The sequence below is a fragment of the Pinus tabuliformis genome, chromosome 8 (genome assembly GCF_031772625.1).
Source record: "Pinus tabuliformis cultivar Carrire ecotype Pingquan chromosome 8, CPIR1, whole genome shotgun sequence".
Taxonomy (NCBI): Eukaryota; Viridiplantae; Streptophyta; class Pinopsida; order Pinales; family Pinaceae; genus Pinus; species Pinus tabuliformis.
The window spans coordinates 158,506,537-158,521,795 of NC_142294.1; the positions used below are offsets into that span (position 1 = coordinate 158,506,537).

Below are 15,259 nucleotides of genomic sequence, written 5' to 3' on the forward strand. Positions count from 1 at the left end.
CTGCAAGCTTCACTTCAAGTTTAGATCTAGGCCCATAGTGCTAATAAGCTTCCCCACCATTCTTGCCTCACTTAGCTGAAGCAACAAAGTTTCCGGGGATATATGAATCAAATTGATAGGATTGATATACCAAAATTTCGTTTGTGCAATCTACATCAGGGATTTTGCATAGAATGACAACCAAAGGGATCTCGTTACAACCATTGAAACTGTTGCCGCCACACTTGTGGCTTCAAATTAGAGACTTCGTGCATAATTATATGTTGGTCTTTTAACGTTGGGTTAATAAATTAATTAGTTCAAACAAAGCATCGCAAAAGCCTAGAAATTGAGAAAAAAGGAAACCTAACAATTTCAATTGTGAAGATAAACTCAACCACTTCTGAAAACCTAGTTCATCATTAATCCCATTACCTAACTTTTCTTAGCTATGTTTGGACTAATAAATTTGTTAATCCTTTTACTTCTAGTTTATTCAGTTTTTCGAGTCATCATCATTATGAAATATTTTGTAGTTACCTTTCTAACACCTAACCCTTTGGATCTGATTTAATCAATCCAATGGCTCATATTTTTCTACCATTCAAAAGCTAAAGAGAATCCTTAATAATAAGTGGAACTTCCACTCAACATTGAGAACAATTTTGAACTTTTACACAGTTATAATCCACAAATTCTAACTGAACTATGATAACTGTAAAAGTCTATGTAATTGAACAAAGTCACCACACATTCATAAAACATAAGTTCCAACACCAAAAATCTCAATGATCATTCAAAAATTAATCTTACCACAAACTACATGGATATCAATCATCAGACTCTTCACAAAGAAATACATTTTCAAGACATTATGCATAGTAAGATTCTATGAAATATTATAATAGGTAGAGAAAGCAAACAAAAGAAAGGTCCTAATCATTGCTCGCTCAAATCTCAACAGCCGTGCACATTAACAAAAGAGCACTCAAGGTTAAAGGTTAGGCAATATTTCATTCTACACATGAGGCTCAAGTTTCTTCAATAGGCAACAGGAGATGCAATTTTTTCCAAAATGAAGCTATATCAACAAAGGTCATAAAAGTAATTTTTGGCAATCACAGTTCGTTTCCCAGACACTGAAATTGGAGTCCATTCTTTCATATTGTATGGTGGTATTGCCAAAACGAACTGTATCCTAATACCTTCCACGCCCTTGAATATTACCATGGCCCTGATTATAAAGGTTCCAATTACTTTGAGATGAACCCACAATATTTTCATTAGGCTTCCCTCGATAACTCTCTAAATGATTGAGATGGGACAGCAAGCTGCCTATCCGCATCTGGTCTATTATATGAGATTGTGAGCTCCCATGCAAGACAGTTTGAGATTGAAATGCTGCAGAATTCCTAGTTAAATTTGGCCGACCAGTGACTGGAGAATCCCCCTGACTGTATCTTGGTGCAAATCCTGGATCATACCCCTGACTGTACCTTCGACCATATCCTTGATCATGCCCCTGACTGTATCTTGGTCTGTATCCTGGATCTTGCCGTTGCCCGTACCTTACTCCTAGTGGAATATCTGGTGACTGGCCAAACCTTGCTCCTTGCAAAGGGTCTTGCCATTGCCTATGCCTTGCTCCCCATGCTTGTTCTTGGGACTGATGCCTTTCTCTCCATTCTTGATCTTGTGACTGAACTTTGCCGGGTATGGGAGGAACTTCGTATCTAGGTACAGGAGGAACTGAAGTTCTGACAATACTTTCTACAACACTCGGATTTGAACCTTCAACTCCAAATTGCATCTGTGGGAACTTGTGAAAGGATTCTTCACTCTCCTTATCTTTTAAATTGCGCATCCTCTTTTGCCCAACTATATCTTCAAAAGGCATTCTTCTCTTTCCCAAGTTCTGGTGCGTTCTTGTCTTTGGTGACTGGCCTGAAGTAATGTTTGACTCAGAATGCGGTTCAAAGAGAAATGCCTTCAAATCAGAGATCTGTGACAAACTTGTCAAACGTTTCTGGAGAAGAGATAGAGTTTCTCTTATGCACTCGTAAATTATTTCACACTCCCTCATCCCTACTGACCTTGCAGCATTCTGAGAGCGATCGGCGAAATCCTCCACCTGTATGTCTTGAAGTTACCATCAGTCTGTAAAGATTGGATTAATGTCAAATATAATTGGGAAAAACATTTTACATTTCTAGCTTCTTCAACAAACAAATAGCAAATGCATGTTCACTTGCCAAACTCTCCTCTATGATCATTTCAGTTACCATCATTTGATAATCACAATGATGTTTTCTATTCAGGAATGAACTATTTTAGTCTCAATTAGTAATTTTTGCATGAAGAAAGAGAACTGTGAAATGCTTGAATGTACTTTTGCATAATTTCCTCATGACAGGACAACAGGCAAACTTAGCGTTCTTGGAAAACTCACAGAAGACTTTTCAAGTTCATAGATTCTTGCATAAACAGAGGGAAAAAAAAACCTTTACTTCCCATTGGGTATAAGTAGAGAGAGATGGACATACATTCATACAGTTATTATTGAACATTTTGGAAATCCAAGATCCTTCATAAGTACTTGCACATAGCCCTTCTTTCCAAAGAGACTCGACGGATAATAGCTGCAAGCAACATATAGTAAAAGTTATCCACATACAAATCTTTTGCACATATAAAAACTGCAAAGGTGTTTTGTTATTATCTCATTAAAATCTTTGACAAGCATTCAAAAATATTCCAAATCAAACAGTCAGGTCTATGACAATTTAACAAAAAAGTAGATTCATGGTATTGCTTCATAGATCAGCTTCTCAACATAAAATAGAGAATTTGATTACTAACAAAGCCTTATTAGCATGAACATTTCCCAAAACAAATCAATGGCCTGTTGATTTTTCAAGTGCAATATAGACAAGCACAATTTTCTGATACAGATAATTACTTCCAATTTATTGTATACATTTTAGCACACTTCAGATCAAACAATTATACTAAAAAAACTCAACCATAAATGCAGTAGGACAGTAGAGATCACAGTTAAATAAGCATGCACAAGAGACAAACTTTTACCCTGGGAAAACCCAACCTTGGGAAAAACCCAGCAATCTTTTCTTAGGAGAAATTGTCCAATTCAACAAATGTACAATCTGAATATCCCAGTCAACCTGACCAATAAATTCATATAGGTCAAACCCGGTCAAAAGAGAGAATTTCAGTCTTCTGCAACAGCCAGTCAAATCTGATCCGACAGGCTGAATTTCAGCCTCTGCAACTTTTGGTCAATTCTGGTCGACATGCCGAATTTCAGTCCCTGCAACTGCCTCAGGAATTTCAGTCAACTGTCCCAGAATTTTGGTCAACTGCTTCAGTCAAACTGTGGTCAAACAGAGCAGCAGAAGGTTCAGTCAACACTGGTCAAAGCAAGTCAAACTTCTGGTCAACTTTGCTGGTCTTTACTCTCTCTCCTTCGCATGTGTGGACAGAAAAACAGAAGAATAGATGATCTGAATTGATGCCAAATGGAGGAGGTCGATTGGTAAATATATAGAGGTCAAATAAGGAGGGTTTTGACCAAGGGTCAAACCCATTTGTATGGTGGGGCCAACCTGACTGTCTGGGGCCGATCTGAACTTTAAAAATAATATTTTAATTTCATTTGACTTTGTTGACTTGAATACCGACCTTAGCTACAAAAATTCAACATGGCCAATACAACGGTTTGAATGGCAATGTAGATTCCAAATATATTTACCATAGAGAATGATTTTGACTTCAGATAAAGTTCCAGCTGTATTAACACTATGCAACAGTGCATGGAAGACTTAATTGCAAGGGGTAGCTGTAATTCTGATAGCGATTCCTTCAAGAAAGAATGTTAAAAATGGGGGGATGCAAATGTCAAAAAAGAACAATGCATTGCTCAATAATATACTGAATAAGATAATCATGTCGGAAAAGGACGCCAAGGGATGCAGATGAGAAGAAGAGCACATTCATTAACTGTTTCGATTCTAACATTTAGTGGAAGTTACTTCTTGAAGAATAGATTAGAGAGCTGTTTACAAGTTATTACTGTCAAACAAGGAGCTCATTTTTAACAGTATTTCATCATACTCTATCCTGTGATCTCGATTTTCAACAGCCCTTGTAGGTACTTTTGTACCTCTTCACCCATCCACCTCTAGATTCCTTATCCCCCTGCCTGACCCTGGAACCTGAGAGAACTTACCATTCATCTACCCTCCTAGGGCAATGCCAGGTGCATAGAAATAATAGACATGTTTGGGATGTTGGTAGAAGGCTGACATCAGGGAGATATTAATTCCAGACATAATTTTCTTCTAGTATATGTTTCCTCCTTGAGCAGATAAGCTAAATTTCAACACAATATCCATACATCAGAATTTTGAGAAGGCCACAGAATGATTTTGCAATTACTAAAATAAAGTTGGAAAAGGCATGGTTGAGCCCATTCCCATCCTCAACTAAAGAGAATACATCTAACGAGGAAATGTTCGTCCTCATTTATAACTCTATTATTTTGTCACCATATAAGTAACTGTACATGTCCAAATTGGGGTCTTGTCCCATATTTTGAGTGTTGGACACCAATATGTGAGGACATGTGTCCAACACTTTCCCTTAACGTGTCTCAAAAATTGGACACGTGTACTCTGTGTACTCCATGTGAGCGGCATTAAATCATGCTTTTGCCTTATTTTTTTGTCATTTCACTCAGCAAGTTGGAGCTGTGAGGCAATTTGGAGTGCAGCTAAGGAATATTGTGCAGTGTTAGAACTTAGAAGGGATTCAGAGTGCTAAGCAAGTGGATTTGTCAACCCATCTTTAAGTTTTTCTTCCTACAACAGTCCAATGTCTTTCTCATTACACACAGATTATGGCTCAATCATCAAGGGCAGCTGGTACATCAAAAGGGAGGAGTTATGGTGTTTTTGGAGAAAGGTAGATCAAGCTTCTTCAGAAAATGTCAAGGATACAGTTTTGGATGATGGCTGGTGAGAGAGGGTAGATCTTACCATTAAGATCATAAACATTCATCTACAGTTCTAGTATATAGTATCCACCCTATTTTGTATTTGCAATTGACTTTCCCACCTACAGTAGCAGTGACTTAGTATCTATGTAATACATTTTGATTTTGAAGACTTAATGAGAAAACTGTAGTTTATGTTTCTAATTTCTCGTGTGCTTGTCATTTATCATAATTGCAGTACTAGTTTTATGATTGCCTTTGAATCATGATCAAGTAAAATTGGAAATGCTTTAGTTTCTAAATTCTAAAGAGATCTGAAACTTTGTCTATATTCCATTTTTTCTGTTTAATGATTCACTAATTTGTTTAATATATATAATGTGTCCTTTGTGTCCTGATCCTGGGGTTGCCATGTCCCGTGTCGGACAATTGTATTTGTGTCTCATTTCATCGTGTTACGTGACTTAGGTCACCATCCCTTAAGAGTATGTCTTATGCTGTCTAGTCATGGAAATAAATTATGGAAGGAAAAAGAAAATGGTGAATCAGTCCTGTATCTACTACGATAAAAGCAAGAGCCAAGGAAAAAGGATGTTTAAATATCAAAGCACATGATTGCAAAAGGACATTAGTAGTTGGATTATAGATACAGCAACTAAAATCGAGAATGCTATCATTAACAGAAATATTTAACACAGCAAATAGAAAACTGGAAACTACGAAGCATACCTTGCACATGAGAGAGATGAACAGCTCAGGAACAGTTTCTCGATTACTATTACCAAACTGCTTGTAGCGCAACACTCTTTTCTCCACCTCTGGAAGGCCACCTCCAGCTGGATCAAAGAATAAACATCTCAGATTAAACAAATAATGTACATCTCTTGGAATGTAGGTATAACAGTTTCTCATAATTATCATGGAAGAATTTCTGGATCTAAACTGTTTTGGTTTCGAAAAATTCCCACTCATTTGAGTGGACGCTCTATCCATAATCAGGGAATCAACCAAAAGCTTAGAATGATAGAGAAGACTAACCAGAAGGAAGATTAAATAGGTGATAAGAGGTATTGAAGAAAGGGTAACTAGGTTTGGTCTTCATAATGACATGATTTTTGTAAATGGTGAAATAAAAGAAATAAAATTATTTTTTTTGTATGCCTTGCTGCATGGGTTTCATGAGCAAGTGGTTTATTTGTTAGTGGCTCCCATTGAGAGCCTTAGGATTTATTATTAAGTCAAAGTGTCAATGTCATGTATGAAGAAGCTCCTCTTGAGCGTATCGTTAATGTATACAAGTCTATAGAAATGTCAAGAAACCCTCCAAATGACAAGCACAATCCTCTTCGTCATGTCGGCCTGCAAAATGAATAAAAGGTAGTCATGTCGGCTCAAGTAAGGAGACACAACAGTTCACTGTCATGCCGGCTTATATACAAGACTAACCACTATATATAGGTGTGCAAAGAATCTGCATTACAAGCAGAACAGGAACTCGGATCCTCTGAAATCTCGGACAAGTACAGTGGCTCAGAAATCTCGGATAAGTACAGTAGTTCAGTGTTGCGGAGGGAGAAGGATCTCTGTGTTTTTCGGTGATGTCTCACAGTCTTAATGAGCACTGTCTCGGCATACGAAGATGCAGTCCCAGTCTCAGCATATGTGTGATAAAGATCTCTCAGTATTACACTTGGCATAATTAATGATGGAGAAAATATAATAAGAGTCTTGGCATACCTATGATGAAGAAGACCTCGGTGCAGGAAGAAAAACACAGTCTCGGCATAGTTGTGATGATCCCATAGTAACACACTCTGTCTCGGAATCCACTCTAAACGCAGTCATGATCTTGGCATAATGATAATCATGATGAAGACATAGTGACAAGGTCATGATCTAGATGTAGATCTCGGTGCAGCTCTCATACATATAAAGACCTCGTTGACATGGTGATGGTCTCAGTGAGAGTGCAGCAATGATCTAGGTGAAGGTACAGCAATGGTACAACTGTAATGCAATAATGATGACCTCGGTGAAGCAGCAGTGATGAAGATAATCTCAGCAGTGACAAAAAAGAGGATTGGTGTCTTGGTCATGGAGTGGCCTAATAGGTCAAGGGTCATGGTCTTGGTATTCATCAATTGAAATCTCTATAAGGAGAATTTTGTGCGGGAATTCCTCTCAAAGAGTGAGAGGTTTTGGCCCTGGCAGAAAGCCAACATCTTGTGTCCTTGTCTCTTTTGTTTTGGTAGCTATTTGATGATGTAAGAAGACACACTCTAATATTAAATATTGTGCTAATAAGAAAAATTAAAAACACCTCACAAGTAGTTATCATATCAAGAAGAATTTTATTAACCTTGATTGCCCTAGATTCTTCAACATGGTATTGGAGCTAAGGTGCTGAAGTCAAAGGAAGGGCAGCAAAGAGACATTCAAGGATCAGTCTACAACAGCAGTATACAATGGCAAAGGCCTTTTGTCTATATAATCAAGGAGACAGTGTACATCAAGCATTCCCCATGATGTTTTTGATAAGATAAACTCGGATCTCTTTCACAACTTGGACCACAGTCACAATTTCGGATTACAGTCTCCCACAGCTTGATGGCCTATATTCGGATTCTTCCCACATTCTCAGCCTCAGGAAGCTCGGACAAAAGATGCAAATGATCACAGGCAGAAGACTCGGTTAGGAGAGCTCATACAGCAGTCCAGTTCGGATATACACAGTCAGATGACATTTATTTCATAGTCTCAGTGGTCATAGTGATCCAAGTAATCACAGTGCAGGTTCAATATTAGTGCTACAAGTAACCACAGTGCTCGGGTTTCTTCTAAAGTGTTGAATAGGCATTACAGTAAAGCAATAACTTGAAGATCCTGGAACATTTCTACATTGTGGCAAGGATCTCATCCTTACCCTTGGAGAAGATCACCCGGAGAAGCATCAGTGCATCTTCAACGTGATCAAGATGAAGAGTCCATCTTCTCTTGCCAAGTAAGTATCTTTCATTTTATAATCAAGTTTGGTTAAATGACTTCGTGTTTGCAAGGAGATCTATAAATCGGTTGGGTCATCAAGATTCCTTGCATAAGAAAGGAGGATAGATATAGTCCTCGGAAGAGAAGTCATTGATATCTATGGAAAAAGTCTCTGAAGGTCAAGCATTGTTTGAATGCATGGAAAAAGGATCAAGGGACTCATAGGATTCTTATGAAATCAGTCAAAGGTCCTCTCATCCCTATGTAGCTGGAGAGGAGACATAGAAGAGATATATGAAATGCTAATGCAGTGAAGAAGGCCATATCACTTAGACCTAATTGAAAGTTGTTGATTTGGGGTAGCATCGGATGTGCTCTAGCCACGAAATTTGGTGGAGAGGTTGGGGCACATAAGATCTCCAATACCCAGAAAGGGTTTGGGAATATTTTAAATAGATCAGGAGATATTAAAATAATTAATATTTTTAATGGAGTCCCTAAGTCTAAACTCAGGAAAAATAATATATTAATATGTATTAATATGAATCTGTGTTAGAATGATCCAAAAGACATGGATCAAGCCAGATCTAATCTTAGCCGTTGATTAGGGACTTAATCTCGGCCGTTGAGATGTCAACAAAAAAAGTATAAGAGGAGGCTTGAGGGGCACTTGGAGAACACATTGAGGGAGACCAGTCAGTTCAATTTCTGGAGTGGGTTTTGCTGAGAAATTGAACCAATGGTCTGGAGAGCAATTAGGAGGCAGCAAGTACGAAACAGAGAGACGGGAGATCAACATAGAAGACGCAGACACAAAGCCAGAGGAAGCCACACAGAGGTAGCAGAGATTGCGCAAAGCCAGAAGGGCCTGCGTCATCCACGCAGAGGCTGCAAGAGTGACTCAGAGGCCCAGAGAGGCTGCGCAGAGCCTCAGTAGGCTGACACAGAGGGTCTCAGGCTGACGCAGAGGGTTTCAGGCTATAACAGAGGTCAGCAAGGCCTACAGTGGGTTTAGAAAAGTGCTGGATGTTTGTCTATCTATGGGTAAGCCAGTTTGGCACCCTGTTGTACAAGAAAATTGCTGAATAATAAAATCCTCCCTTGCTGCACCAGTTTTCCCACATTGGTTTTTTTTGAGACATTAGTCCAAAATAATTGTGTCAATGTGTGCATATGTTTGTTTCTGTATTACGGTGTGATATTTGCAACAATATTTATTTTAATGTTTGTTGAAGTAATTTCATGAATAACTTATGATAAGATAAGTAGGAAAAGTAAATCAGTTGCTGCAGTGATAGAATTTTCACATGGTATCAGAGGAAGTAATCAGAGACAAAGGGAAAAATCAGTTATGGGTCGAGACCACGATGCAAAGGCATCCACTTCAGGGGACTCACGCAGATTTTCAGAAGATTGCACAAGAGAGAGAGATTTCGATTTCTATATGTTGGCTTCCAGGTTGGAAAAAGAATTGGCGTGCATGACTAGTGCTGCATCATCAGAAGTATGGTATATAGACAGTGGAGCCTCGTGGCATATGACAGGAATCAGGGAGTGTTTCTCAGAATATCAAGAAGAGAAGATGAACTTTCAGATCACCATGGGGAACAAGGCAAAGTGTACTCCAGTAGGAAAGGGTACCATAGTTTCTTAGACAGAATCGGGAGAGCGGTTCTGTGCCACAAATGTGCTGCATGTGCCAAGATTGGGGATGAACTTACTTTCCGTGTCACAACTACAAGGCAAGGGCTATGACGTCTACTTCATCAAGGAAAAGGTATACGTCAAACACTCGAGCTGGAAAAAGAAAGTGCAGATCGGGATCAAAAGCAATCGGTTGTATAGATTACAACTAGAATCTCCAATGGCACTAATAGGCAGTCATGGGGACAAAGACTTGAACGAACTACGACATAGGAGGATGGGTCACTTGCATCATGAAGCTCTGAGAATTCTCAGGAGCACTGTAATAGGAGTTCCGGATCTGAATATGGAACGAGATGATGTATGCAGCAGTGTTGTTAAAAGCGCGATTTAATCGCGCTTTTTTAAAAAACGCGCGCTTTTTTGCCTTTGCCGAATAAAACCCGCGTTTTATAGGAAAAAAGCGCCAGTTTTTTTTATACCGCTTTTTTCGAAAAAAGTGCGCTTTAAATCGAAAAAAGCGCCAAGGGCGCGGGCAGCAGGGTTATAAGTTATGAAAATCGATTTTTTATTTGTCATTTCTGACTGTCGCCGCGCGGAGGAGGAGGAGAAGCCTTGAGGAGAAGAGCTGAAGGGTTTGGGTCTACTTTGGGAGCGAATCCAAGTGTTTTTAGGAGAAATCCAAGACAAGATCACCAATTTGTCCATAAAAACGGTATGTAGATTAATTTTTTTTTGTTTTCCTTGCTTAAAAACTTTGTTTTTCATTGTTTTTGGTTGGGAAACTTCATATGGGCACCATTTTCCTTTTGTTTTCATTGTTTTTGAAGAATTTTTTGTAATTTTTCATTGATTTGGGATGGGTAATATGTATGACTATGGGAACCAATTTTTTATTTTTTTTTTCATTTTTTTTAAACATTGTTTATGTTTTTTCATTGTTTTTTGGCATTTGCCATTTGGTTGGGTAACTTGGGTTTGGAAATTGGGATTTTGGAAATAATTAACTTGTAATTTTGTAAATGCTAAATTGTAATTTGTAATCCTAAATTCCTATTTCCTAATCCTTATTTTTCCATAGGTTTGCAAATTCAAAATTCAAAAACAAACATGCCAAGGAAATTGGATCCTTTCTGGGAATATGGTGAACCTAAAGCTCCGAATGATAGACAAAACTTGAATTGCAAGTTGTGTTGAAAGGAGATACGCGGGGGGGTGTACAGGTTGAAGTACCACCTTACACAAATCCCTGGACATGATGTGGGGCCCTGTATAAATACAAATCCTGAACTTATCCAAAGAGCCATGAGAGCATTGGGAGAATTAGAGCACACTAGAGAGGCCAAAGAAGAACTCAAAAGGCAACTAAGAAGGTCAGCTGAAGGAAGTGGACCAAGTGGCACTGGTTCTACTGCAGCGTCAGTCAATCCGGTAGCTGCATCATCATTTTTTGTTCCTCGAACCACACCTGGTTCACAACCAACTATCGGTTCAATGCTAAAAAGAACTGAAAAAGAACAAGCTGATAGGTGGATGGCAAAATTTCTCCTCTGGAGTGATATTCCTTTCAGCATTGTAAGGAATAATCCATTTTTCCAACCTGCTGTTGATGCTATTGCCAGTGTTGGCCCGGGGTACAAAATCCCTTCTTATCATGATTTCAGAGGCCGGCTTCTTCAAGATGAAAAGCGTGACTGCACCCAAAGATTGGAGGATTTTAGGGCATCATGGGCACAAACAGGATGCACTGTTATGTCAGATGGTTGGACTGACCAAAAGGGGAGAACCCTTATAAACTTCTTGGTTAGTTGTCCCAAGGGGACTATGTTTATCAAATCTATTGATGCAACTCATCAAATCAAAGATGCAAGAACTTTATGTGATTTGCTGGATGTGTTTATTTTGGAGGTGGGTACAGAAAATGTTGTCCAAGTCATAACGGACAATGCTGCAAATTATGTTGCTGCTGGTAGAATGCTTATGGGCAGGCATCTTACTTTATTTTGGACACCTTGTGCTGCCCATTGTATTGATTTGATGTTAGAGGACATAGGGAAAATTCCCTTTGTCAAAGATATTGTTGACTCATCAAAAAGCATCACAAAATTTATTTACAATCATACATCTGTGCTTAGCTTGATGAGAAGATGCACCAACAACAAAGAGTTGGTGCGCCCCGCCATTACACGGTTTGCGACGAGTTTCATATCTCTTCAATCCCTTTTGAATTCTATGTGGGATTTGAAGAGAATGTTTCTTTCAGAGGAGTGGCGTGCTTCGTTAATGAGCCGCAAACCAGAAGGAGAGGCCGTATGCAGACTAGTTTCATACCAGGAAGACTTCTGGGCGGGAGTGCAGGAGGTGTGCGCCGTTACTGAACCTTTGGTAAAGGTTCTTCGGTTGGTTGATGGTGAGAAGCCCGCAATGGGCTATTTGTATGAAGCCATGGACAAGGCCAAAGAAGCCATTCGGTCCTACTATGATGATAAGGGAGATGATGGCTTTCAAAAACAACTCCTTCTATGGGAAGTGATTGATGAGCGATGGAACAACACACTCCATCGTCCCATTCATGCTGCTGGGCTTTTCCTGAACCCTGCATTTTCTTATGCATGTGGGTTTGATTTTGATGCTGAGGTCATAGATGGATTATTATCCTATGTCCAGAAGATGGTGAGATCTCCAGAACAACGTATAGAGATCTCTAAACAAATTGAGACATATAAGATGTCAGGTGGCACATTTGGCTTTGAGATGGCTGTCACTGATAGGACGATTAAAATGCCAGGTATTTTTTAGTTTGTACTTTGTAACTTTGTTTCAAATTCCATTTTTTTCTTATGTTTATTTAAAATTTTATTTGTAATTTTGTTGTAGACGCATGGTGGAAGATGTATGGTGGCAGAGTACCCCTTTTGCAAAAGCTTGCCGTACGCATCCTCAGCCAAACATGCAGCTCCTCAGGATGTGAGCGCAATTAGAGTGTATTTGAAAAAATACACAGCAAGAAGCGCAATAGGTTAACACTTAAACATTTAAAATATTGCAAATTTCCAAATAAATTTTTGAATTCATTAAACAATATTTTTTTTATAATATTAATTATTAATTATTATTTCATGAACTTTGTACAGGTTGGAGTCCCATAGACTTAATGACATGGTCTATGTCTACTACAATCTTCGATTGTGGGTGAGGCAACTAGAGAAGACACCTGATATGGATGCCATCTCATTGGATGGGATTGACACCACTGCTGAATGGAGGGTTGAGACCGAGAGGCCTCTCATGGATCCCACTGATGATTGGTTAGTGCAGGAGGAGGGGGAGGAGGAGGCGGAGGAGGAGTAGGAGCAGGAGGAGGAGCAGGTGGAGGAGGAGGAGCAGGAGGAGGAGGTGACACCGCCTACCCGGGCTACCACTACCACCAGTAGAGGACGTGCTCTCCGTCTACCTCCTGTAGCTGCTACTACTAGTTCTTCAGCTTCTAGAGCACGTCAGACTCCACTGCCATTTCCACCAGCACAGGCACCAGCTTCTACATCTAGAGGGAAAGAGAAAGCTGTGACATTTTCTCGCAAGAGGGGCAGAGGAAATCAATAGGATTAGACTTTCATTTTATTGTATATGACATTATGACATGATGAGATACATTATCATATTTTTTGTTGATATTTTGAGGCTGAGTTGGGACTCAAGACTTACTATTCAGGACATGATTCAATGTTATGTGTGATTTTAGCGCTAGAAATGATATTAAACATCTTATATATTAGTTTTTTTATCATATTTATGTGTCAATGTATTTATTTTATGTTGTAGATGGTTTAGATATTAAAAAAATTGAAAAAAAATGAATATTTTTGTGCCAAACGCTTTTTTCCGCTTTTTTCCCGCTTTTGCCGATTTTTTCCGCTTTATTCCCGGCGCCGATTTAATCCCGCTCGCGCTTTTAACAACATTGGTATGCAGGGGATGTGCTCTAGGAAAGTATGCCAAGGCAGCATTTCCTAGGAGCAACCACAGGGCCAAGAGTGTACTAGGATTGATACACTCAGATATCTGCGGACCTATGTCCGTCAAAGCTCTCAGCGGTGCCGAGTATTTCCTTACCTTCATTGATGACCACTAGAGGAAAACTTGGATCTATTTTATGAAAACCAAGGATGAGGTTTTCTGTCGATTCAAGGAGTTCAAGGCTCTAGTGGAGAATCTGACAAGTAAGAAACTAAAAGTCTTGTGCTCAGATAATGGTGGAGAATATGTCGATAAGGACTTCACTGATTATTACGCTAAGGAAGGCATCAGAAGAGAGTGGACAACTCCCTACAATTCGGAGTAGAATGGGATGGCAAAAAGGAAAAACAAGACTATTGTAGAAGCAGCTAGGGCCATGCTGTATGATCAGGATATGCCAAAATTCCTGTGGGCAGAAGCATGCAACATAGTTGTCTACGTTCAGAACAAGACTCCTCATCGGGCATTGGGCAAGATTACTCCAGAGAAAGTCTTCACTGGGAAGACACCTGAAGTCAGTCATTTCAGGATATTTGGGAGTTTGGCATATTGTTGCATACCCGAAGAAAAGAGGAAGAAGCTGGATTAGACTACAGAAAAGGGGTATCTGGCAGGATATAGCGAGAATGCTAAGGCATATAGGATCTATCTTCTAGGGAGCAGGAAGGTAGTAGTACGACGAGATGTAAAGTTCATGGAGGACAAAGCTTTCAGAAGATCTTGCGAAATGCCTTCCAAGGAGCAGCCGAAAGAGGATCCGTTGGTCATGCCTCTTCAACCAACAGAAGTGAAGAATCCTTCCTCAGATCAGGAAGATTCTTAGGATGAGGAAGAGGAGCGAATAGAAGCACCTGTTGACAGAGAAAGAACCAACAGGGAACTTCCTCACATTCTACATGATGCAGAGAACTTCATCGGAGAGCCAAGGAACAGTAAAAGGGAGCGAAAATAACCAGACAGGTATCAGGCATTAGTAGCTCAGGATGGAGAGCCTGCTAGCTTCAAGTAGGTAGCTCAACATCAAGTCTGGCTAGATGCGATGGTGGAGTATAACTCCATAATGGTAAACGATGTCTGGGAGGTGGTGTCAAGGCCTCAAGACAGATCTATGGTAGGTTCAAGATGGATCTACAAGATCAAATATGCTGCGGATGACAGTATTGAAAAATACAAGGCCAGGTTTGTGGCTGAGGGGAATACTCAAAAGGAAGGGATTGACTATGAGGAAACCTTCGCCCCGGTAGCCAGGTATACATCTATTAGGACCATGACATCTCTTGCAGCCCAGATGGGATGGGAGATCCATCAGATGGATGTCAAGATGGAATTTCTAAACGGGGTAATAGAAGAAGTATACATTGAACAACTAGAGGGCTTTGAAACTCATGAGAAGAAGTCTCATGTATGCAGACTGAAGAAAGCTTTGTATGGACTGAAGCAGGCACCAAGAGCATGGTATGGTCAAATAGATGGCTACTTACAGAAGATGGGGTTTGTCAAGAGTGACGCGGATCCGAATCTCTACTATCTAGTCATAGAGAGCAAGCCACTTATCTTAGTATTATATGTGGATGATCTCTTCCTGACAGGATCATCCAGACTCATTGAAGACTGCAAGAAGAA

The 15,259-nt window shown here is 39.6% G+C and overlaps 1 protein-coding gene across 1 annotated transcript in view; it reads right to left on the reverse strand.

Moving 5' to 3' along the window:
• Window positions 1-888: 888 nt before the first annotated feature.
• LOC149234622 (protein HESO1-like) overlaps window positions 889-15,259 on the reverse strand; it is a 362,969-nt gene continuing 348,598 nt past the window's right edge. Inside the window, exons 8-10 of the mRNA XM_089371888.1 lie at window positions 5,720-5,826; window positions 2,523-2,618; window positions 889-2,110 (exon numbers count right to left, since the gene is read on the reverse strand). Coding sequence (XP_089228014.1) covers window positions 1,178-2,110; window positions 2,523-2,618; window positions 5,720-5,826 — 1,136 coding nt within the window. The 3' untranslated portion in view covers window positions 889-1,177. The remainder of the gene's footprint in view (window positions 2,111-2,522; window positions 2,619-5,719; window positions 5,827-15,259) is intronic.